The following is a 25,701-nucleotide window of genomic DNA, read 5'->3' as shown; positions in this document are numbered from 1 at the left end:
TGTGTGGGTGGTGGGTTTTACTGTTGTGGGGTTGTTTGTATTTTTTTTTTACAGGTAAAAGAGCTGATTTCTTTGGGGCAATGCCCCGCAAAAAGGCCCTTTTTAAGGCTATTGGTAGTTTAGTTTAGGCTAGGTTTTTTTTTATTTTTGGGGGGGCTTTTTTATTTTGATAGGGCTATTAGATTAGGTGTGATTAGTTTAAATATCTGATCATTTGTTTTTTATGTTGTGTAATTTAGTGTTTTTTTTTTAATTTAGGTAATTGTATTTAATTTATGTAATTAATTTAATTGTAGTGTAAGGTTAGGTGTTAGTGTAACTCAGGTTAGGTTTTATTTTACAGGTTAAGGTAGTTAGTAAATAGTTAATAACTATTTAGTAACTATTCTACCTAGTTAAAATAAATACAAACTTGCCTGTAAAATAAAAATAAAACCTAAGCTAGCTACAATGTAACTATTAGTTATATTGTAGCTATCTTAGGGTTTATTTTATAGGTAGAAGAAATTAGTTTTAAATAGGAATTATTTAGTAAATTATAGGAATTTTTATTAATATTTCTTTTAATTATATTTAAGTTAGGGGGTGTAAGGGTTAGGGTTAGACTTAGGTTTGGGGGTTAATAACTTTAAGGTAAGTGTGTGTGTGAAGCGCTAAGGCTTGACCCACCTGGCCAATCTACGTGTAACTGTCTCCTTCCCTGACAGTGAAATCGTACAAATAGTTAAAAATAAAAATATGTAGATGGCGCTATAAGCTATGGGAAAGATAGGATAAATCAATACTTGTATCTAAAGTTAGAATGTAATAATCTTTAAAATACATTTTCAACAGTCACTTAAAAATAGGAATTCGAAACAATTTATTAAGATTCTAAAAATTAATACAGACACAACTAAAGAGACTTCTATAAAATCCAATTCAATTACATCACACCTCATTCATAACTCACAATCATTTGAATATTGGATAAAACAATTCATAGATTTATATAAAGACCCTTTAGAGCAGATGATAATAAATTTGATAAAAAATTGATAAAAAATGGGATAAAATGTCTTTTGAGGCAAGTCCGTCTCCAAATGGAGTAAAGAGTAAAAACGGGACTTCTCTTAAATAGATCTCCTTTTATAAAAGTTACTTTTTAACTTGATTTACACACAAGTGGTGTCCTTTATATTGATACTTAGTTCACCAAAAAATCCTTTCTTAGAGGAGGTTTCCACAGTCAATTATTTGTTGCAGTTATGTTGGATACAAATCAGGCAAATGGTGTTTCGATCGTATATAAATAATTAGACGTATGTGCACATTTAATTTCTTATGGCTTGTAATTTCGCTGAATAGTAATAGTCTTACCGCCTTGGTGTAGCACTTATCTCCAGGTACAACGCTCTCACCTGCAGCCCAGTCTGGTATTTCTGCTTGTAGCTTGTGGTTCCCCAGGAGTCCTCGCGCTGCTAGCAAAGCGCCTGACGTCACCGGTTCCGATCAGCTTGTGAACTCCTGTATAGTAAGTTGAATACTTGCGCAAGTAATATCAATTTAGTTTGTTTCACCTCGACTGCCCTCCGCTCTCTCTCTGCACTTAGTACTTCGTACGCAGAGTGCAAAATGGTCCGGGCTCAAATCTTTCAATGTCTCCAGGTTGATCCACAGTATTTCTACGCGTTTCACCCCTTTCAAACGGGGCTTTCTCAAGATACTGTGTCCTGCTCACCTGTGCCTTAAATACACCTGTAACTTCCGGTAGGTGGTTAAGAATTGTCTGCTTCCTCTCTCATTGTATCTATACGATCCCATTAAGTGGAAACCTCATGTGCTTCTTATCCTCCATGATTATTTCAGTATGTGAATCTTTATTCCATTATTACTCTTAAAGAGGGGTCTCTGAAACCAAACTTTTGAGAAAAGAAGCTGAAATGATATATAATTTTAATGCGTTGTATCCACAAGGATTAAATTCTGAAATAGAGATTGCACCTTTTTTTATAATAATTTATATTTTACAATCTTCATCCCCTAAAATGCATTTATTAAATAGTCCCAGTATGAAATATTTTATAACGAGATATAATATTAATTACTAATTTTTATATATTTTTAATGTAATTTTATATATTTTTATGCCCCACATCCTCAATGATTTTAATTGATGAACTATTATAATCAATATTCCTATTTATTGTATTAAAGGCCATATTTCCAGTACCATTTCAATTTAATTTTCAAATTTATTCTTAAATTTTTTTTCTACAATCAATTTGGTTTATTTTTTTTATTTTTTTTGGTTCCTTTTTTTTTTTTTTTTTTTTTTTGGTTCGATTTTTAGTAGAGGTTTTATTATTAAATTAAATATATATATATGTGTGTCAAAGTTGGTGAAAATTTTGTGTGGTATATAACGGAAGTTCTAAGACCCTATATTTCAAAGACCCCTCTTTAAGAGTAATAATGGAATAAAGATTCACATACTGAAATAATCATGGAGGATAAGAAGCACGTGAGGTTTCCACTTAATGGGATCGTATAGATACATTGAGAGAGGAAGCAGACAATTCTTAACCACCTACCGCAAGTTACAGGTGTATTTAAGGCACAGGTGAGCAGGACACAGTATTTTGAGAAAGCCCCGTTTGAAAGGGGTGAAACGTGTAGAAATACTGTGGATCGACCTGGAGACATTGAAAGATTTGAGCCCGGACCATTTTCCACTCTGCGTACGAAGGACTAAGTGCAGAGAGAGAGCGGAGGGCAGTCGAGGTGAAACAAACTAAATTGATATTACTTGCGCAAGTATTCAACTTACTATACAGGAGTTCACAAGTTGATCGGAACCGGTGACGTCAAGCGCTTTGCTAGCAGCGCGAGGACTCCCGGGGAACCACAAGCTACAAGCAGAAATACCAGACTGGGCTGCAGGTGAGAGCGTTGTACCTGGAGACAAGTGCTACACCAAGGCGGTAAGACTATTACTATTCAGCGAAATTACAAGCCATAAGAAATTAAATGTGCACATACGTCTAATTATTTATATACGATCGAAACACCATTTGCCTGATTTGTATCCAACATAACTGCAACAAATAATTGACTGTGGAAACCTCCTCTAAGAAAGGATTTTTTGGTGAACTAAGTATCAATATAAAGGACACCACTTGTGTGTAAATCAAGTTAAAAAGTAACTTTTATAAAAGGAGATCTATTTAAGAGACGTCCCGTTTTTACTCTTTACTCCATTTGGAGACGGACTTGCCTCAAAAGACATTTTATCCCATTTTTTATCAATTTTTTATCAAATTTATTATCATCTGCTCTAAAGGGTCTTTATATAAATCTATGAATTGTTTTATCCAATATTCGAATGATTGTGAGTTATGAATGAGGTGTGATGTAATTGAATTGGATTTTATAGAAGTCTCTTTAGTTGTGTCTGTATTAATTTTTAGAATCTTAATAAATTGTTTTGAATTCCTATTTTTAAGTGACTGTTGAAAATTAATTTTAAAGATTATTAAATTCTAACTTTAGATACAAGTATTGATTTATCCTATCTTTCCCATAGGTTAATAACTTTAGTATAGTGGCGGTGACGTTGGGTGCGGCAGATTAGGGGTTAATAACTGTAATGCAGGTTGTGGCGATGTTAGGGACAGCAGATTAGGGGTTAATATTTAAGTGTTTGCGAAGTGAGAGTGCGACAGTTTAGGGGTTAATATGTTTATTTTAGTGGTGGCGATGTCGGGAGCGGCAGATTAGGGGTTAATCATTTTATTTTACTGTTTGCGATGCGGGAGGGCCTCGGTTTAGGGGTTGATAGGTAGTTTATGGGTGTTAGTGTACTTTTTAGCACTTTCGTTATGAGTTTTATGCTACAGCTTTGTAACGTAAAACCAATAACTACTGACTTTAAAATGCGTTACGAATCTTGCGGGATAGGCTGTACCGCTCACTTTTTGGTCTCCAAAAAAAAGCTTGTAATTTCGACGCTATGGAAGTCCCATTGAAAAAAGACTTTACGAAAATTGCGTAAGTTAATTTGCGCTAAGGCCAAAAAAGTGTGCAGGACAGCTGTACACACAAGACTCGTAATAGCAGCGGTAGTGAAAATGCAGCGTTATAACCCATAACGCTGCTTTTTTACTCATAACGCAAAACTCGTAATCTAGCCGATTGTTTGTTTTTTATTCATATTTAGCAGCAATAGAAGAGCAAAAAGAGATTTGTAATTATGTTGTTTCACAAAATATGTTGTGCTGGCCCTATGACTATACAAGAGTTCCTGTAGAAGGAGGATTCCATTCAACCACATTGCATTTCATAGTAACTACTAAAATTAAGTATTTTTTTTATTCTAAGGTGTTTAAGATTTGTGGTATTCTGACAAGGTTAATAGATTACAGCAGGACTTTTCTGAGAATTAAAATTACACAATGCTCTTCCATACAATAAGTAAAAGGTGTATGGAAGTCCAATTTGTAAGTAACTTTCTCAGATTCACTGAAACCTTCTTGTTTTTTGTTTTCTCAGGCCTTATCGTGTTTGGTTCAGTTTGCATCAGTAAGGCGGTCATTATTTAGCAACCCTGAACGTGCTAAATATCTGGCTAATTTAATTAAAGGAGTGAAAAGAATACTTGAAAATCCACAGGTATGACAAAGACGGTTTGAGGATATGATCTGAGTATGTCTGCCTGTCTAACTATCTATCTATCTATCTATCTATCTATCTATCTATCTATCTATCGATCTATCGATCTATCATCTATCTAATATGCACACATGCAAAACTTATGTTAATGCTAGCACTCAAAAAAAAAAAATCATAAGTACTGGCTTTAGCATTTGCTTAAAGGGACATAATTGTTTTATTTTTTTTCTTGATAGAGCGTACAATTTTAAACAACTTTCCTATTTACTTTTATTACCTTTGCTTCATTCTCTTGGTATCCTTTGTTGAAAAGCAGCAAATGCACTACTGGGAGCTAGTTAACACATTGGGTGAGTCAATAATATAAGGGATATGTGTGCAGCCACCAGTGGCATTTTTAGGTTTTGTGCTGCCCTAGGCATTTATTATTCTTCCCCCAATACCCCTCCTTGGTTTTAGGCCTTTTTTGACCATATTATTTTTTGGTCAGTGTGTAAGGTGACTTTTTTTTTCTTCCATGGCATTTTCAAAGTAAATGTTCACTAGGGCTTGCAAAACACTACTCAGCTTGGACACACAAGCACATACAAACTTATGTTTGAGAGCTCTTATTAAACAAGTAGTACATAAGTCGCCTAAACACCTTGAGTTTTTTTTTATATTAAAGGATTATTCATAATTAAACCACTTTGCAATATTTTCTTTTGCTCCATTTTCACGTACTTTAGCTCTCAAAATATTCTACTGCTTAATTTGCAAGGGTAACTCTGCTACATAGCTGCCCCTAACTGGCTTTAAAAGGACATTAAACACTTAAATACATATTGTAAGCATAGCATTGATGTTATTCCCTGACTCCCCCTAGTCATGAGTGCCGGCATGTTGAAATCTATCTTTCACAACATTCCAGTGCTGATGTGTTTGCACATATTATAGGGAGGTGTATGTGTTGATTGAATAAGCTGCCATGTTTACTCTGAACCAGCAATTCTTGGCAGCTTGTGTTGTACATTAACTATGTGTTTGTCTTTGTAGGACTTAAACACACTTGTATGTTCACTAGTGCAAAAGTTAGATGCTCTAGCGAATTAGACAATGTCATTTTTGCACTATAACGGACCTTTATTAACTTTTTAAGTCTGGTGGGTGCCATTTGATTGAAGGTACCTTTAAGCAGCTACCTGATTTGCCTCATTAGATATACAGTTTATTTATATTAAAAAACACTGGCCGTTTTAGTAAGCAGAGTCTGTTAATCAGCGGGATATTAATGACAAATATAATAAGCAAGATCAACCAAGCATATTTCTTCTGTTAAGTGTGATCAGTCCACGGGTCATCATTACTTGTGGGATATTAACTGCTCCCCTACAGGAAGTGCAAGAGGATTCACCCAGCAGAGTTGCTATATAGCTCCTCCCCTCTACGTCACCTCCAGTCATTCTCTTGCACCCAACGACTAGATAGGATGTGTGAGAGGACTATGGTGATATATTTAGTTTTTATATCTTCAATCAAAAGTTTGTTATTTTATAATAGCACCGGAGTGTGTTATTCCTTCTCTGGTAGAATTTGAAGAAGAATCTACCTGAGTTTTTCTATGATTTTAGCCGGAGTAGTTAAGATCATATTGCTGTTTCTCGGCCATCTGAGGAGTGAGGTAAACTTCAGATCAGGGGACAGCAGGCAGATTAATCTGCAAAGAGGTATGTAGCAGTTTATTATTTTCTGACATGGAATTGATGAGAAAATCCTGCCATACCGTTATAATGTAAACTCAGCCTTGAATGCAGTAGATGTAGCTGATATCAGGCTGTCATGTATGTATATTTTACACTTCAGTTTTCTGGGAAATGGTACTTCTCTGGCTTTTAAACTGTATACATAGACTTAACCTATTTTGCAGGGACTTGCAATAGGTTTTAAATGACAATTAATTATTGAGGTAAAATGTTTTTTTCTCTGAGGTACTGGGTGAAAAAATGTTTTGGGCACTTTTTTTCCACTTGGCAATAGTTTTGATTTAAATTAGAGCAAAACTCAGTCAGAGGTTCATTTTCTTCCTGCATGATCCGGTTCATCTCTACAGAGTTCAGGGATCTCAAGAGTCTTTTTTGAGGGAAGTAATCATACAGCAGAGCTGTGCTGATTGTATTGACTGTGATATAAAAAACGTTTATTTGTGTATTTTTTTTCTGCTGCCTGGGTTAGTTATCATTTGCTGAGGGGAATAATCCTTTGCTAAAACTGTATATTCTGACAAAGATTGATGCTATAACTTAATTATTTTATCTGTTATAATATTTTTCTGTGCTTCTTAAAGGCACAGTTCGTTTTCATATTATTTGTAAATTACTTTGAAAAGTATTTCCAAGTTGCTGTTTATTTGCTAGTGTGTTAAACATGTCTGATTCAGAGGAATATCTCTGTGCTATATGTGTTAATGCCAAAGTGGAGCCCAATAGAAATTTATGTACTAAATGTATTGATGCTACTTAAAAAATAGTCAATCTGTACAAATTGAACATATTTCACCAAACAACGAGGGGAGAGTTATGCCGACTAACTCGCCTCACGTGTCAGTACCTGCATCTCCCGCTCAGGAGGTGCGTGATATTGTAGCGCCGAGTGCATCTGGGCGGCCATTACAAATCACATTACAAGATATGGCTACTGTTATGACTGAAGTTTTGGCTAAACTACCAGAACTAAGAGGTAAACGTGATCACTCTGGGATGAGAACAGAGTGCGCTGATAATGCAAGGGCCATGTCTGATACTGCGTCACAGTTTGCAGAACATGAAGACGGAGAGCTTCATTCTGTGGGTGACGGTTCTGATCCAAATAAACTGGACTCAGACATTTCAAATTTTAAATTTAAGCTTGAGAACCTCCGTGTGTTACTAGGGGAGGTATTAGCGGCTCTGAATGATTGTAACACAGTTGCAATCCCAGAAAAAATGTGTAGGTTGGATAAATATTTTGCGGTACCGACGAGTACTGACGTTTTTCCTATACCTAAGAGACTTACTGACATTGTTACTAAGGAGTGGGATAGACCCGGTGTGCCTTTCTCACCCCCTCCTATATTCAGAAAAATGTTTCCAATAGACGCCGCCACACGGGACTTATGGCAAATGGTCCCTAAGGTGGAGGGAGCAGTTTCTACTTTAGCTAAGCGTACCACTATCCCAGTGGAGGATAGCTGTGCTTTTTCAGATCCAATGGATAAAAAATTAGAGGGTTACCTTAAGAAAATGTTTGTTCAACAAGGGTTTATATTGCAACCTCTTGCATGTATTGCGCCTGTCACGGCTGCAGCAGCATTTTGGTTTGAGTCTCTGGAAGAGACACTTCAATCATCCACACTAGATGACATCACACACAAACTTAAATTCCTTAAGTTAGCTAATTCATTTATTTCAGATGCCGTAGTACATTTAACTAAACTTGCGGCTAAAAATTCAGGATTCGCCATTCAGGCACGCAGAGCTCTGTGGCTAAAATCCTGGTCAGCTGATGTTACGTCTAAATCTAAATTGCTTAATATTCCTTTCAAAGGGCAGACCTTATTCGGGCCCGGCTTGAAAGAGATTATTGATGACATTACAGGAGGTAAAGGTCATGCCCTGCCTCAGGACAAGGCCAAAGCCAAGGCTAGACAGTCCAATTTTCGTTCCTTTCGTAATTTCAAAGCAGGAGCAGCATCAACTTCCTCTGCACCAAAACAGGAAGGAGCTGTTGCTCGCTACAGACAAGGCTGGAAACCTAACCAGTCCTGGAACAGGGGCAAACAGGCCAGAAAACCTGCTGCTGCCCCTAAGACAGCATGAATTGAGGGCCCCCGATCCGGGACCGGATCTAGTGGGGGGCAGACTTTCCCTCTTCGCCCAGGCTTGGGCAAGAGATGTTCAGGATCCCTGGGCGTTAGAGATCATATCTCAGGGATACCTTCTGGACTTCAAATCCTCTCCCCCAAGAGGGAGATTTCATCTGTCAAGGTTGTCAACAAACCTAACAAAGAAGGAAGCGTTTCTACGCTGCGTACAAGATCTTTTATTAATGGGAGTGATCCATCCAGTTCCGCGGTTGGAACAAGGACAAGGGTTTTACTCAAATCTGTTTGTAGTTCCCAAAAAAGAGGGAACCTTCAGGCCAATCTTGGATTTAAAGATCCTAAACAAATTCCTAAGAGTTCCATCGTTCAAGATGGAAACTATTCGAACAATTTTGCCCATGATCCAAGAGGGTCAGTACTTGACCACAGTGGATTTAAAGGATGCTTACCTTCACATACCGATTCACAGAAGTCATTACCGGTATCTAAGGTTTGCCTTTTTAGACAGGCATTACCAGTTTGTAGCTCTTCCATTCGGACTGGCTACGGCTCCAAGAATCTTCACAAAGGTTCTGGGCACTCTTCTGGCGGTACTAAGACCGCGAGGAATTTCAGTAGCTCCGTACTTAGACGACATACTGATACAAGCTTCAAGCTTTCAAACTGCCAAATCTCATACAGAGATAGTACTAGCATTTCTAAGGTCGCATGGATGGAAAGTGAACGAAGAGAAAAGTTCTCTCTTTCCACTCACAAGAGTTCCCTTCCTGGGGACTCTGATAGATTCTGTAGAAATGAAGATTTACCTGACAGAGGACAGGTTAACAAAACTTCAAAGTGCATGCCGTGTCCTTCATTCCATTCAAGAGACCAGAAATTCTCTTCTATGGTGGCTTTATCGGCCACATCTGTCCAGGGGAATGCCATTCAGCAGGCCAGACTGGTCAATTGTAACAACAGACGCCAGCCTACTAGGTTGGGGCGCTGTCTGGAATTCTCTGAAGGCTCAGGGACTATGGAATCAGGAGGAGAGTCTTCTTCCAATAAACATTCTGGAATTGAGAGCAGTCCTCAATGCTCTTCTGGCTTGGCCCCAGTTAGCAACTCGGGGGTTCATCAGGTTCCAGTCGGACAACATCACGACTGTAGCTTATATCAACCATCAGGGAGGGACAAGAAGCTCCCTAGCAATGATGGAAGTATCGAAGATAATTCGCTGGGCAGAGTCTCACTCTTGCCACCTGTCTGCAATCCACATCCCTGGAGTGGAGAACTGGGAGGCGGATTTCTTAAGTCGTCAGACTTTTCATCCGGGGGAGTGGGAACTTCATCCAGAGGTCTTTGCCCAAATACTTCGACGTTGGGGCAAACCAGAGATAGATCTCATGGCGTCTCGACAGAACGCCAAGCTTCCGCGCTACGGGTCCAGATCCAGGGATCCGGGAGCGGTCCTGATAGATGCCTTGACAGCACCATGGACCTTCAGGATGGCTCATGTGTTTCCACCTTTCCCGATGCTTCCTCGATTGATTGCCAGAATCAAACAGGAGAAAGCATCAGTGATTCTAATAGCGCCTGCATGGCCACGCAGGACTTGGTATACAGATCTGGTGGACATGTCATTCTGTCCACCTTGGTCGTTACCTCTGAAACAGGACCTTCTGATTCAGGGTCCTTTCAAACATCAAAATCTAACTTCTCTGAAGCTGACTGCTTGGAAATTGAACGCTTGATCTTATCAAAGCGTGGTTTTTCTGAGTCAGTTATTGATACCTTAATACAGGCTAGGAAGCCTGTTACCAGAAAGATTTACCATAAAATATGGCGTAAATACCTATATTGGTGCGAATCCAAAGGTTACTCTTGGAGTAAGGTTAGGATTCCTAGGATATTGTCTTTTCTACAAGAAGGTTTAGAAAAGGGGTTATCCGCTAGTTCCTTAAAGGGACAGATCTCAGCTCTGTCCATTCTGTTACACAAGCGTCTGTCAGAAGTTCCAGACGTTCAGGCTTTTTGTCAGGCTTTGGCCAGGATTAAACCTGTGTTTAAAGCTGTGGCTCCACCATGGAGTTTAAACCTTGTTCTTAACGTTTTACAGGGTGTTCCGTTTGAACCCCTTCATTCCATTGATATAAAGTTGTTATCTTGGAAAGTTCTATTTTTAATGGCTATTTCCTCGGCTCGAAGAGTCTCTGAGTTATCAGCCTTACATTGTGATTCTCCTTATTTGATTTTTCACTCGGATAAGGTAGTTCTGCGTACTAAGCCTGGGTTCTTACCTAAGGTAGTCACTAACAGGAATATCAATCAGGAGATTGTTGTTCCATCCTTGTGCCCAAATCCTTCTTCGAGGAAGGAACGTCTTTTGCACAATCTGGTAGTAGTTCGTGCCCTTAAATTTTATTTACAGGCAACTAAAGATTTTCGACAAACGTCTTCCCTGTTTGTCGTTTACTCTGGTCAGAGGAGAGGTCAAAAAGCTTCTGCTACCTCTTTCTCTTTTTGGCTTCGTAGCATAATTTGTTTAGCTTATGAGACTGCTGGACAGCAGCCTCCTGAAAGAATTACAGCTCATTCCACTAGAGCTGTGGCTTCCACTTGGGCCTTTAAGAATGAGGCCTCTGTTGAACAGATTTGCAAGGCTGCAACTTGGTCTTCGCTTCATACTTTTTCCAAATTTTACAAATTTGACACTTTTGCTTCCTCGGAGGCTATTTTTGGGAGAAAGGTTCTTCAGGCAGTGGTTCCTTCTGTATAAAGAGCCTGCCTATCCCTCCCGTCATCCGTGTACTTTTGCTTTGGTATTGGTATCCCACAAGTAATGATGACCCGTGGACTGATCACACTTAACAGAAGAAAACATAATTTATGCTTACCTGATAAATTCCTTTCTTCTGTAGTGTGATCAGTCCACGGCCCGCCCTGTTTTTTAAGGCAGGTAAATATTTTTTAAATTATACTCCAGTCACCACTACACCCTTGGCTTCTCCTTTCTCGTTGGTCCTTGGTCGAATGACTGGAGGTGACGTAGAGGGGAGGAGCTATATAGCAACTCTGCTGGGTGAATCCTCTTGCACTTCCTGTATTGGAGCAGTTAATATCCCACAAGTAATGATGACCCGTGGACTGATCACACTACAGAAGAAAGGAATTTATCAGGTAAGCATAAATTATGTTTTTAATGCCCTGCTGAAAAATAACTGTGTGACTGTGTCCCTAAATCAGCCACCTTGATTGAAGCTTTAGCAAAAAATGATCAAAGACAAGAGCAAACACATATTACAACTAATTAAAATATAGCAAACACAAGAAATACAGTGGGCACATATGTTCATATACTATATTATTTTACTAGAAATGTTTCCATTCGTAACACACATACAGGTATAGGAATAATCAGTGTGTGCCAGATGTTATCAAACACACCTTAATGGTACACTGCTGCTGTGACTGGGTCAAATGCTGGACAAGGTCACAAAAAATGGCATCCCCTCCTTTGCTGTGTACAGCAGAACCTCTGTTAATACTCTCTATTTTACTTAAAACTGCTCACACAGTAAAAGCAGCAGCGATAGAACAGATCATAAGGTCAGGCCGCGTGTAGTCCAGAATATTTCGTTTTAAGTGTTGTGATGGTTAGTACACCTTTAAGAGATGTTTAATTCAAAAACAGTGTTACAATATAACATAGATTAGCGTACTGCTGAATTAAAGAGTTTTCAGCAATAATATGTAAATACTTTTACAAAAATGCAAAGAAAGTTGCACAAAAATAGATGATTGTCTTACTCTATGTGCGAATTATTTAAAGGTGAAAATGTATTAAAAAGCTCATATCATGCATGCAAAATATATGTAGGGATCGGGGACAGCCCCTGGACAACAAAAATAGCCCAGTTCTTGCGAATGATGTGCCTAAAAAAAGTGACACCCCCTTAATATGCCACACTAGGCAACTGCCTTGTTTGCCTATGCCATAACGCCCCTTGCAGCTACCAATCATCTGCTCCTGAGCCTACCTAGGTATCCTTTTCAACAAGGGATACCATGACAACAAAACAAATTAGATAACAGAACTGAATTGGATAGTTGTTTGAAATTACATGCTCTATCTGAAAGAACAAAATTGGGTTTCATGTTTTTTTAATGTAAATTGCAAACAAAAACTCTTTGCTATCCCCACCCCCAGTTCACTGCATTCAATAACAGCTTTCTCTAGGATCCCTTTTACTAACCTATAATGATACTGTGCAAACACAAAATCACCTCTGTATATGATTTATTTTTTCTCTATCAAAACACTTTTACACCCTCCAACTTAGTATTCTCAAGAGAGAGTGGTTTAATATCGTGATTTGAAATCACAGAGAGTTTAAAAAATGCTTAGCACACATGTACACTAACTCTAAATTAAAACGGATTTCTCAGAATTAATCGTTAAAGGCACTGTAAAGTCAAAATGAAACTTTTCATGATTCGGGTAGAACATGCAATTGTCCATTTGAATTCAATTATCAATTTTACTTTATTATCCTTTGTTGAAAAATACACCTACGTAGGTTCAGGAACAGCATTGTACTAATGTACTCTTGCCTTTAATTTATCAGATGTGTTCTGCTAGCTCCCAGTAGAATAGCCTTTCGAGTTAGTACTAGAAATTGATATTAAGATACAGTCGTATGCAAAAGTTGAGGCACCCCTGACGATTTCCATGATTTTCATTTATAAATAATTGGGTGTTTGGATCAGCAATTTAATTTTGATCTATCAAATAACTGAAGGACACAGTAATATTTCAGTAGTGAAATGAGGTTTATTGGATTAACGGAAAATGTGCAATAGGCATCAAAACGAAATTAGACAGGTGCATAGATTTGGGCACCCTTGTCATTTTGTTTATTTGAATACCTGTAACTACCTAGCACTGATTTATTGGAACACACAATTGGTTTGGTGAGCCCATTAAGCTTTGTGCTTCATAGACAGGTGCATCCAATTATGAGAACAGGTATTTAAAGTGGCCAATTGCAAGTTGTTGTTCTCTTTGACTCTCCTCTGAAGAGTGGCAACATGGGGGCCTCAAAACAACTTTCAAATGACCTGAAAACAAAGATTGCTCAATATTATGGTTTAGGGAAAAGCTACAAAAAGCTATTGCAGAGATTTAAGCTGTCAGTGTCCACTGTGAGGAACATAGTGAGGAAATGGAAGACCACAGGCGCAGTTCTTGTTAAGGCCAGAAGTAAAATATCGGAGAGGCAAGGGTAAAGGATGGTGAGAACTGTCAAAAACAGCTCACAGACCACCTCCAAAGACCTACAACATCATCTTGCTGCAGATGGTGTCACTGTGCATTGTTCAACAATTCAGTGTATGGGAGAGTGATGCGGAAGAAGCCTTTTCTGCACACACACCACAAACAGAGTCGCTTGAGGTATGCAAACGTACATTTGGACAAGCCAGCTTAATTTTGGAAGAAGGCGCTGTGGACTGATGAAACAAAGATTGAGTTATTTGTTCATAACAAGGGGCATTATGCATGGCGGCAAAAGAGCACAGCATTCCAAGACAGACACTTGCTAGCCACAGTAAAATTTGGTGGATGTTCCATCATGATGTGGGGCTGTGTGGCCAGTACCGGTACTGGGAATCTTGTTAAAGTTGAGGGTCGCATGGATTTCACTCAATATCAGGAGATACTTGAGAATAATGTTGAGGAATCTGTAACAAAGTTGAAGTTACGCTGGAGCTGGATATTTCAACAAGAGAACGACCCAAAACACTGCTCAAAATCTACTCTGGCATTTATGCAGCGGAACTAGTACAATGTTCTGGAGTGGCAATCCCAGTCCCTGTACCTGAATATCATTGAAAATCTGTGGGGTGATTTGAAGCGGGCTGTCCATGCTCGGCAACCATCAAACCTAACTGATGTTGAGATGTTTTGCAAGGAGGAATGGTCCAAAATACCTTCATCCAGAATCCAGACACTCATTACAGGCTATAGGAATCGTCTAGAGGCTGTTATTTCTGCTAAAGGAGGCTCTACTAAATATTATTGTGATATTTCTGTTGAGGTGCCCAAATTTATGCACCTGTCTAATTTCGTTTTGATGCATATTGCACATTTCTTTCATGTAATTAGCAAGAGTCCATGAGCTAGTGACGTATGGGATATACATTCCTACCAGGAGGGGCAAAGTTTCCCAAACCTCAAAATGCCTATAAATACACCCCTCACCACACCCATAATTCAGTTTTACAAACTTTGCCTCCCATGGAGGTGGTGAAGTAAGTTTGTGCTAGATTCTACGTTGATATGCGCTTCGCAGCAGGCTGGAGCCCGGTTTTCCTCTCAGAGTGCAGTGAATGTCAGAGGGATGTGAAGAGAGTATTGCCTATTTGAATACAATGGTCTTCCTCTAGGGGATCTATTTCATAGGTTCTCTGTTATCGGTCGTAGAGATTTCTTCTCCTACCTCCCTTTTCAGTTCGACGATATACTCTTATATACCATTACCTCTACTGATTCTCGTTTCAGTACTGGTTTGGCTATCTACTATATGTAGTTGAGTGTCTTAGGGTAAGTAAGTCTTATTTTATTTATGACACTCTAAGCTATGGTTGGGCACTTTATATGTAAAGTTCTAAATATATGTGTTTAAACTTATATTTGCCATGATTCAGGATAATCAGTATTCCTTCATTCAGACTGTCAGTTTCATTTTTTGGGATAATTCATATGAATAAATATTTTTTCTTACCTTAAAATTATTTTCAATTGACTTTTTTCCCTGCGGGCTGTTAGGCTCGCGGGGGCTGAAATGCTTCAATTTATTGCGTCATTCTTGGCGCAAACTTTTTTGGCGCAAAATGTTGTCATTTCCGGCGCCTTAATGGACGCCGGAAGTTTTTTCGTGGTTGCGTCATTTTTGACGTTTATGTGTTTCAGACGTTCTTTTGCGCCAAAAAATGTGGGCGTCATTCTTGGCGCCAAAAAATATGGGCGTCATTCTTGTCTCCACCTTTTTTCCACATTATTTAAGTCTCACTTTTTCATTGCTTCTGGTTGCTAGAGGCTTGTTCATTTGGCATTTTTTCCCATTCCTGAAACTGTCATTTAAGGAATTTGATAATTTTGCTTTATATGTTGTTTTTTCTATTACATATTGCAAGATGTCTCAACCTGACCCTGGATCAGAATCTACTTCTGGAAAGACGCTGCCTGATGCTGGTTCTACCAAAGTTAAGTGCATTTGTTGTAAACTTTTGGTATCTGTTCCTCCGGCTGTAGTTTGTGTTAGCTGTCCTGATAAATTTACTAATGCAGATAGTGTTTCCATTAGTAATAATCCTTTACCCGTTGTTTTTCCTTCAACATCTAATGTTCAGGATGTTCCTGTTAATGTGAAAGAATTTGTTTCTAATTCTATTAGGAAGGCTCTGTCTGTTATTCCTCCTTCCAGCAAACGTAAAAGGTCTTTTAAAACTTCTCATATTTCAGATGAATTTTTAAGTGACCGCCATCATTCTGACTTATCTGTTTCTGATGAGGATCTATCTGGCTCAGAAGATTCTGCCTCAGATATTGACACTGATAAATCTTCATATTTATTTAAAATGGAATTAATTCATTCTTTACTTAAAGAAGTATTGATTGCATTAGATATGGAGGAGTCTAGTCCTCTTGATACTAAATCTACTAAGCGTTTAAATTCGGTTTTTAAACCTCATGTAGTTATTCCAGAAGTTTTTCCAGTTCCTGATGCTATTTCAGAAGTAATTTCTAGGGAATGGAATAGTCTGGGTACCTCATTTACTCCTTCTCCAAGGTTTAAGAAATTGTACCCTGTGCCATCTGATAGATTAGAGTTTTGGGACAAAATCCCTAAAGTTGATGGGGCTATCTCTACTCTTGCTATACGTACTACTATACCTTCGGCGGATAGTACTTCCTTTAAGGATCCTTTACATAGGAAGCTTGAATCCTTTCTAAGGAGAGCTTATTTATGTTCAGGTAATCTTCTTAGACCTGCTATTTCTTTGGCTGATGTTGCTGCAGCTTCCACTTTTTGGTTGGAGGCTTTAGCGCAACAAGTGTCAGACCATAATGCTTATAGCATTGTTAAACTTCTTCAACATGCTAATAACTTTATTTGTGATGCCATTTTTTATATCATTAGAATTGATGTCAGGTATATGTCTTTAGCTATTTTAGCTAGAAGAGCTTTATGGCTTAAATCTTGGAATGCAGATATGACTTCTAAGTCAACTTTACTTTCTCTTTCTTTCCAAGGTAATACATTATTTGGTTCACAGTTGGATTCAATTATTTCAACTGTTACTGGGGGGAAAGGAACCTTTTGCCTCAGGACAAAAAATCTAAAGGTAAATACAGGGCTGCTAATCGTTTTCGTTCCTTTCGTCAGAATAAGGAACAGAAGCCTGACCCTTCCCCTAAAGGAACGGTTTCCGTTTGGAAACCATCTCCAGTCTGGAATAAATCCAAGCCTTTTAGAAAGTCAAAACCAGCTCCCAAGTCCACATGAAGGTGCGGCCCTCATTCCAGCACAGCTGGTAGGGGGCAGGTTACGATTTTTCAAAGATATTTGGATCAATTCGATTCACAGTCTTTGGATTCAGAACATTGTTTCACAAGGGTACAGAATAGGTTTCAAGGTAAGACCACCTGTGAGAAGATTTCTCCAACATTGGTGTGTCCGGTCCACGGCGTCATCCTTACTTGTGGGATATTCTCTTCCCCAACAGGAAATGGCAAAGAGTCCCAGCAAAGCTGGTCACATGATCCCTCCTAGGCTCCGCCCACCCCAGTCATTCTCTTTGCCGTTGCACAGGCAACATCTCCACGGAGATGGTTAAGAGTTTTTTGGTGTTTAAAGGGATACTAAACCCAATTTTTTTATTTCATGATTCAGATAGAGCATGAGATTTTAAGCAACTTTCTAATTTACTCCTATTATCAACTTTTCTTTGTTCTCATGCTGTCTTGATTTGAAAAAGCAGTACTGTAAGCTTTAGAGCCAGACCATTTTTTGTTCAGCACATGGGTAGCACTTTCTGATTTGTGGCTAAATGTAGCAAACCAATCAGCAGCTCTACCAAGATGCTGAACTAAAAAATGGGCCGGCTCCTAATCTTTTATTACTGCTTTTTCAAATCAAGATAACATGAGAACAAAGAAAACTTGAAAATAGGAGTAAATTAGAAAGTTGCTTAAAATTGCATGCTCTATCTGAATCATGAAAGAAAAAATGAGGGGTTAGTATCCCTTTAAATGTAGTTTTATTCTTCTATCAAGTGTTTGTTATTTTAAAATAGTGCTGGTATGTACTATTTACTCTGAAACAGAAAAGGATGAAGATTTCTGTTTGTAAGAGGAAGATGATTTTAGCAGACAGTAACTAAAATCGATTGCTGTTTCCACACAGGACTGTTGAGATGAAGTAACTTCAGTTGGGGGAAACAGTTAGCAGTCTTTTCTGCTTAAGGTATGACTAGCCATATTTCTAACAAGACCATGTAATGCTGGAAGGCTGTCATTTCCCCTCATGGGGACCGGTAAGCCATTTTCTTAGTTAAACATAAAAGAATAAAGGGCTTCAAAAAGGGCTTAAAAACTGGTAGACATTTTTCTGGGCTAAAACAATTGCTTTACTAGGCATATTATGCAGATTCTAACTAATTATTGGTATTATAATCTTGGGGAACGTTTAGAAAAACGGCAGGCACTGTGTTGGACACCTTTTTCAGATGGGGGCCTTTCTAGTTATAGACAGAGCCTCATTCTGGGACTGTATAGGGGTTAAATGTAAAAACGGCTCCGGTTCCGTTAATTTAAGGGTTAAAGCTCTGAAATTTGGTGTGCAATACTTTTAATGCTTTAAGACACTGTGGTGAAATTTTGGTGAATTTTGAACAATTCCTTCATACTTTTTCACATATTCAGTAATAAAGTGTTTTCTGTTTGAAATTTAAAGTGACAGTAACGGTTTTATTTTAAAACGTTTTTTGTGCTTTGTTGACAAGTTTAAGCCTGTTTAACATGTCTGTACCATCAGATAAGCTATGTTCTATATGTATGAAAGCCAATGTGTCTCCCCATTTAAATTTATGTGATAATTGTGCCATAGTGTCCAAACAAAGTAAGGACAGTAATGCAAAAGATAATGATATTGCCCAAGATGATTCCTCAAATGAGGGGAGTAAACATGATACTACATCATCCCCTACTGTGTCTACACCAGTTATGCCCACACAGGAGGCCCCTAGTACATCTAGTGCGCCAATACTTATTACCATGCAACAATTAACGGCTGTAATGGATAACTCCATAGCAAATCTTTTATCCAAAATGCCTACTTATCAGAGAAAGCGCGATTGCTCTGTTTTAAACACTGAAGAGCAAGAGGACGCTGATGATAACTGTTCTGACATACCCTCACACCAATCTCAAGGGGCCATGAGGGAGGTTTTGTCTGATGGAGAAATTTCAGATTCAGGAAAAAATTCTCATCAAGCTGAACCTGATGTTGTGACATTTAAATTTAAATTAGAACATCTCCGCGCACTGCTTAAGGAGGTGTTATCTACTCTGGATGATTGTGACAATTTGGTCATTCCAGAGAAATTATGTAAGATGGACAAGTTCCTAGAGGTTCCGGTGCCCCCCGACGCTTTTCCTATACCCAAGCGGGTGGCGGACATAGTAAATAAATAGTGGGAAAGGCCCGGCATACCTTTTGTTCCCCCCCCTATATTTAAGAAATTATTTCCTATAGTCGACCCCAGAAAGGACTTATGGCAGACAGTCCCCAAGGTCGAGGGGGCGGTTTCTACTCTAAACAAACGCACTACTATTCCTATCGAAGATAGTTGTGCTTTCAAAGATCCTATGGATAAGAAATTAGAGGGTTTGCTTAAAAAGATTTTTGTACAGCAAGGTTACCTTCTACAACCAATTTCATGCATTGTTCCTGTCACTACGGCAGCGTGTTTCTGGTTCGAGGAACTAGAAAAATCGCTCAGTAAAGAATCTTCGTATGAGGAGGTTATGGACAGAGTTCAAGCACTTAAATTGGCTAACTCTTTTGTTTTAGATGCCGCTTTGCAATTAGCTAGATTAGCGGCGAAAAATTCAGGGTTTGCTGTCGTGGCGTGCAGAGTGCTTTGGCTAAAGTCAGCGGATGTGTCTTCCAAGACAAAATTGCTTAACATTCCTTTCAAAGGTAAAACATTATTTGGACCCGATTTGAAAGAGATTATTTCAGACATCACTGGGGGAAAGGGCCACGCCCTCCCACAGGATAGGTCTTTTAAGGCTAATAATAAGCCTAATTTTCGTCACTTTCGCAGAAACGGACCAGTCTCTAATTCTGTATCCTCTAAGCAAGAGGGTAATACTTCACAACCCAAACCAGCCTGGAAACCAATGCAAGGCTGGAACAAGGGTAAGCAGGCCAAGAAGCCTACCACTGCTACCAAAACAGCATGAAGGGATAGCCCCCGATCCGGGACCGGATCTAGTGGGGGGCAGACTTTCTCTCTTTGCTCAGGCTTGGGCAAGAGATGTTCAGGATCCTTGGGCGCTAGAAATAGTTTCTCAAGGTTATCTCCTGGAATTCAAGGAACTACCCCCAAGGGGAAGGTTCCACAGGTCTCAATTATCTTCAAACCAAAAAAGAGACAGGCATTCTTACATTGTGTAGAAGACCTGTTAAAGATGGGAGTGATACATCCAGTTAGGAATGGGATTTTATTCCAATCTGTTCATAGTTCCCAAAAAAGAGGGAACATTCAGACCAATTTTGGATCTAAAGATCCTAAACAAATTTCTCAGGGTACCATCGTTCAAAATGGAAACTATTCGAACGATCCTACCTACTATCCAGGAAAATCAATTTATGACTACCGTGGATTTAAAGGATGCGTACCTACATATTCCTATCCACAAGGAACATCATCAGTTCCTAAGGTTCGCTTTTCTGGACAAGCATTACCAGTTTGTGGCACTTCCATTTGGATTAGCCACTGCTCCAAGGATTTTCACAAAGGTACTAGGGTCCCTTCTAGCGGTTCTAAGACCAAGGGGCATTGCAGTAGTACCTTACTTGGACGACATCCTGATTCAAGCGTCGTCCCTGTCAAAAGCAAAGGCTCATACGGACATCGTCCTAGCCTTTCTCAGATCTCACGGATGGAAGGTGAACAAAGAAAAAAGTTCTCTGTCCCCGTCAACAAGAGTTCCCTTCTTGGGAACAATAATAGATTCCTTAGAAATGAGGATTTTTCTGACAGAGGTCAGAAAATCAAAACTTCTAAGCTCTTGTCAAGTACTTCATTCTGTTCCTCGTCCTTCCATAGCGCAGTGCATGGAAGTAATAGGATTGATGGTTGCAACAATGGACATAGTTCCTTTTGCACGAATTCATCTAAGACCATTACAACTGTGCATGCTCAGACAGTGGAATGGGGATTATACAGACTTGTCTCCGACGATTCAAGTAGATCAAAAGACCAGAGATTCACTCCGTTGGTGGCTGACCCTGGACAATCTGTCACAGGGAATGAGCTTCCCAGGCCAGAGTGGGTCATTGTCACGACCGACGCCAGCCTAGTGGGCTGGGGCGCGGTCTGGGAATCCCTGAAAGCTCAGGGTCTATGGTCTCGGGAAGAGTCTCTTCTCCCGATAAACATTCTGGAACTGAGAGCGATATTCAATGCTCTCAGAGCTTGGCCTCAACTAGCAAAGGCCAAATTCATAAGGTTTCAGTCAGAAAACATGACGACCGTTGCATATATCAATCATCAGGGGGGAACAAGGACTTCCCTGGCGATGAAAGAAGTGACCAAGATAATTCAATGGGCGGAGGATCACTCCTGCCACTTGTCTGCGATCCACATCCCAGGAGTGGAAAATTGGGAAGCGGATTTTCTGAGTCGTCAGACATTCCATCCGGGGGAGTGGGAACTCCATCCGGAAATCTTTGCCCAAATAACTCAATTATGGGGCATTCCAGACATGGATCTGATGGCGTCTCGTCAGAACTTCAAGGTTCCTTGCTACGGGTCCAGATCCAGGGATCCCAAGGCGACCCTAGTAGATGCACTAGTAGCACCTTGGACCTTCAACCTAGCTTATGTATTCCCACCGTTTCCTCTCATCCCCAGGCTGGTAGCCAGGATCAATCAGGAGAGGGCCTCGGTGATCTTGATAGCTCCTGCGTGGCCACGCAGGACTTGGTATGCAGACCTGGTGAATATGTCATCGGCTCCACCATGGAAGCTACCTTTGAGACAGGACCTTCTTGTTCAGGGTCCATTCGAACATCCGAATCTGGTTTCCCTCCAACTGACGGCTTGGAGATTGAACGCTTGATTTTATCAAAGCGTGGGTTTTCAGATTCTGTAATAGATACTCTGATTCAGGCTAGAAAGCCTGTAACTAGAAAAATTTACCATAAAATATGGAAAAAATATATCTGTTGGTGTGAATCTAAAGGATTCCCATGGAACAAGATAAAAATTCCTAAGATTCTATCCTTTCTACAAGAAGGTTTGGAGAAAGGATTATCTGCAAGTTCTCTGAAGGGACAGATCTCTGCTTTATCTGTTTTACTTCACAAAAGACTGGCAGCTGTGCCAGATGTTCAAGCATTTGTTCAGGCTCTGGTTAGGATCAAGCCTGTTTACAGACCTTTGACTCCTCCCTGGAGTCTAAATCTAGTTCTTACAGTTCTTCAAGGGGTTCCGTTTGAACCCTTACATTCCGTAGATATTAAGTTATTATCTTGGAAAGTTTTGTTTTTGGTTGCAATTTCTTCTGCTAGAAGAGTTTCAGAGTTATCTGCTCTGCAGTGTTCTCCGCCCTATCTGGTGTTCCATGCAGATAAGGTGGTTTTGCGTACTAAGCCTGGTTTTCTTCCGAAAGTTGTTTCCAACAAAAATATTAACCAGGAGATAGTTGTACCTTCTTTGTGTCCGAATCCAGTTTCAAAGAAGGAACGTTTGTTACACAATTTGGACGTAGTCCATGCTCTAAAATTCTATTTAGAGGCTACTAAAGATTTCAGACAAACATCTTCCTTGTTTGTTGTTTATTCTGGTAAAAGGAGAGGTCAAAAAGCGACTTCTACCTCTCTTTCCTTTTGGCTTAAAAGCATTATCCGATTGGCTTATGAGACTGCCGGACGGCAGCCTCCTGAAAGAATCACAGCTCACTCCACTAGGGCTGTGGCTTCCACATGGGCCTTCAAGAACGAGGCTTCTGTTGACCAGATATGTAAGACATCGACTTGGTCTTCACTGCACACTTTTGCCAAATTTTACAAATTTGATACTTTTGCTTCTTCGGAGGCTATTTTTGGGAGAAAGGTTTTGCAAGCCGTGGTGCCTTCCATTTAGGTGACCTGATTTGCTCCCTCCCTTCATCCGTGTCCTAAAACTTTGGTATTGGTTCCCACAAGTAAGGATGACGCCGTGGACCGGACACACCAATGTTGGAGAAAACAGAATTTATGCTTACCTGATAAATTACTTTCTCCAACGGTGTGTCCGGTCCACGGGCCGCCCTGTTTTTTAATCAGGTCTGATGAATTATTTTCTCTAACTACAGTCACCACGGTATCATATGGTTTCTCCTATATATATTTCCTCCTGTCCGTCGGTCGAATGACTGGGGTGGGCGGAGCCTAGGAGGGATCATGTGACCAGCTTTGCTGGGACTCTTTGCCATTTCCTGTTGGGGAAGAGAATATCCCACCAGTAAGGATGACGCCGTGGACCGGACACACCGTTGGAGAAAGTAATTTATCAGGTAAGCATAAATTCTGTTTTTTTCTCTCTCACATTCCAGTAAACCCAGTGATGGCTCAGGCATTTCTGAAATGTGTTTCAGACCTAGAGTTGGCTGGGGTAATTGTGCCAGTTCCAGTTCTGGAACAGGGTCTGGGGTTTTATTCAAATCTATTCATTGTACCAAAGAAGGAGAATTCCTTCAGTTAATCCAATAAACCTCATTTCACTACTGAAATATTACTGTGTCCTTCAGTTATTTGATAGATCAAAATAAAATTGCTGATCCAAACACCCAATTATTTATAAATGAAAATCATGGAAATTGTCAGGGGTGCCTAAACTTTTGTATACGACTGTATTTGTTGTGGAGACAAGTATCATTAATGTAGCGTTTAAAGGGACACCCGATCTGTTCAGCTAGCTGCCAGTAGTATATTGCTGCTCCTTCAACAGGAGATACCAAGAGAATGAAGCAAATTTGATAATAGAAGTAAATTGGAAATTTGTTTAAAAATGTATGATCCATATGAATCATGAAATGTAAAAATTTTGGTTTTGGTATAAAAAGTAGAGAAAAGCACAAGCCCTGATACAAACTACCAAATTAATTAAATTAACCAATATTAACATAATTCTAGTACATGCTGAACTGTTCTTCAGCTAATAATCTGTCTTATTGGAGGATATCTGAAATATTATGATTTTAAGTCCACAAGTAAGTTATACTCCAAATCCTACCTTGAATAATGTTAGTGAATTGACTTCTTCTTTTAATTATACTGTGTATAAATGTATTCTTATTCTTATTATATGGGTAGAAGAGGATTTTTGTGTGTGTGTGTGTGTGTATATGTATGTGTGTCTATATATATATATATATATATATATATATATATATATATATATATATATAAAAATAAGTATTATTATTATGTCCATCAAAGTGGTAGTAAAAAAAGTATTTTTATATTGTACCTTTTGCTTTTTGCAGGGCTTATCTGATCCTGGCACATACCATGAGTTTTGTCGCTTTCTTGCTCGTCTGAAGACAAACTATCAGTTAGGGGAGCTGGTTGTTGTAGAGGACTATTCTGAAGTTATTAGATTAATAGCTAATTTTACTATTACAAGCCTACAGGTAAAAATACTGCCCTTTTTAATGTTTTTGTGTTTTGGATGTCATTGTTTCCCTCTTTTCTCATACATGGAAGTTACAGCCAGCATTTTAAATAAAATAGAAAACAATGACAAAAACAGTGGTTCTTCTTGTTATCACAATTGCAGAGATTGAAACTTTGTGACTAGATCACTTAAAATACTTTTCTTCATGGAATTATATGTTTTGCATATAAGTAATAAAATGCTGCTTTCCATGTACAAATCAGCCTGCATAGTGCTTAATCCCTTATCTCCATAAATTGGAAATTTCATCATATTTCATTATTATTATTATCATTTATTTGTATAGCGCCACCAAATTCCATAGCGCTGGGTACAGTGATAGGGGTATACAATGAAAGGATTTGTGATCAAATACAAACATAACAAAACTAAATAAATGTAGTACAGGAGGAAAAGAGGGCCCTGCTCCGGAGAGCTCACAGTCTACAGGTTTAGGGTGCAGAGACATAAGGTTGGGGTAGCTTGTCACATCGGTTGTATTTGCAGCAGTGAGTCAGGCAGTTCATGTATTAGTTTTGTTTGGAGGAGAGATGGAAAGCCTCTCTGAATAGGTGGGTTTTCAAGGAGCGTCTGAAGCTATACAAGGTTGGAGACAGTCTTATGGAGTGGGATAGAGAGTTCCAGAGGACAGGAGCAGCACATGCAAAGTCTTGGAGATGGGAGTGGGACGTAGAGATAAAAGGAGCGGAGAGACGTAGGTCAGAGGTTGATCGAAGAGGAGGGGATGGGGAATATTTCACGATTAGAGTGGAAATATAGTTGGGAGTTAGACTGTCGAGTGCTTTGTAAGTTAGGGTTAATACTTTAAATTGTATTCTGGAGTGTATGGGGAGCCAGTGTAGAGACTGGCTGATCGGAGCAGCTGATGTAGATCGGCAACTTACAATAGGTGAATAAGTCTAGCCGAAGCATTCATAGTAGATTGGAGAGAGGAGAGGCGGTGTTTTGAAAGGCCATTTAGAAGTAGATTGCAATAATCAATGCGTGACAAAATGAGCAAATTAATAAGTATTTTTGTAGTTTTTGGAGTAAGGAAGGGGCGAATTCTGGAAATGTTGCATATGTGTGAACGGCAGGATTTGGTAAGTACTTGTATATGTGAGTTCTGAGCCAACTGTGACCCCAAGACAGTGGTCCTGGGGTGAGGTGTTGAGAATAGAGTGTTCAAACTTCAGAGAAATGTCAGGTGTTGGATGTCTCAAAGAGGGGGGGATAAG

The 25,701-nt window shown here is 39.2% G+C and overlaps 1 protein-coding gene across 1 annotated transcript in view; it reads left to right on the top strand.

Annotated features, from left to right (window-relative positions):
• The window catches only part of RANBP17 (RAN binding protein 17), a 1,312,934-nt gene that overhangs the window by 153,383 nt on the left and 1,133,850 nt on the right, over window positions 1–25,701 (top strand). Inside the window, exons 9-10 of the mRNA XM_053718559.1 lie at window positions 4,531–4,650; window positions 24,294–24,440. Of these exons, the coding sequence (XP_053574534.1) occupies window positions 4,531–4,650; window positions 24,294–24,440 (267 nt within the window). The remainder of the gene's footprint in view (window positions 1–4,530; window positions 4,651–24,293; window positions 24,441–25,701) is intronic.

This window comes from Bombina bombina, chromosome 6 (genome assembly GCF_027579735.1).
Source record: "Bombina bombina isolate aBomBom1 chromosome 6, aBomBom1.pri, whole genome shotgun sequence".
In the NCBI taxonomy this organism is placed as follows: Eukaryota; Metazoa; Chordata; class Amphibia; order Anura; family Bombinatoridae; genus Bombina; species Bombina bombina.
The sequence above is the reverse complement of the archived record's forward strand: the minus strand, read 5'-3'. Positions and strand labels throughout refer to the sequence as shown.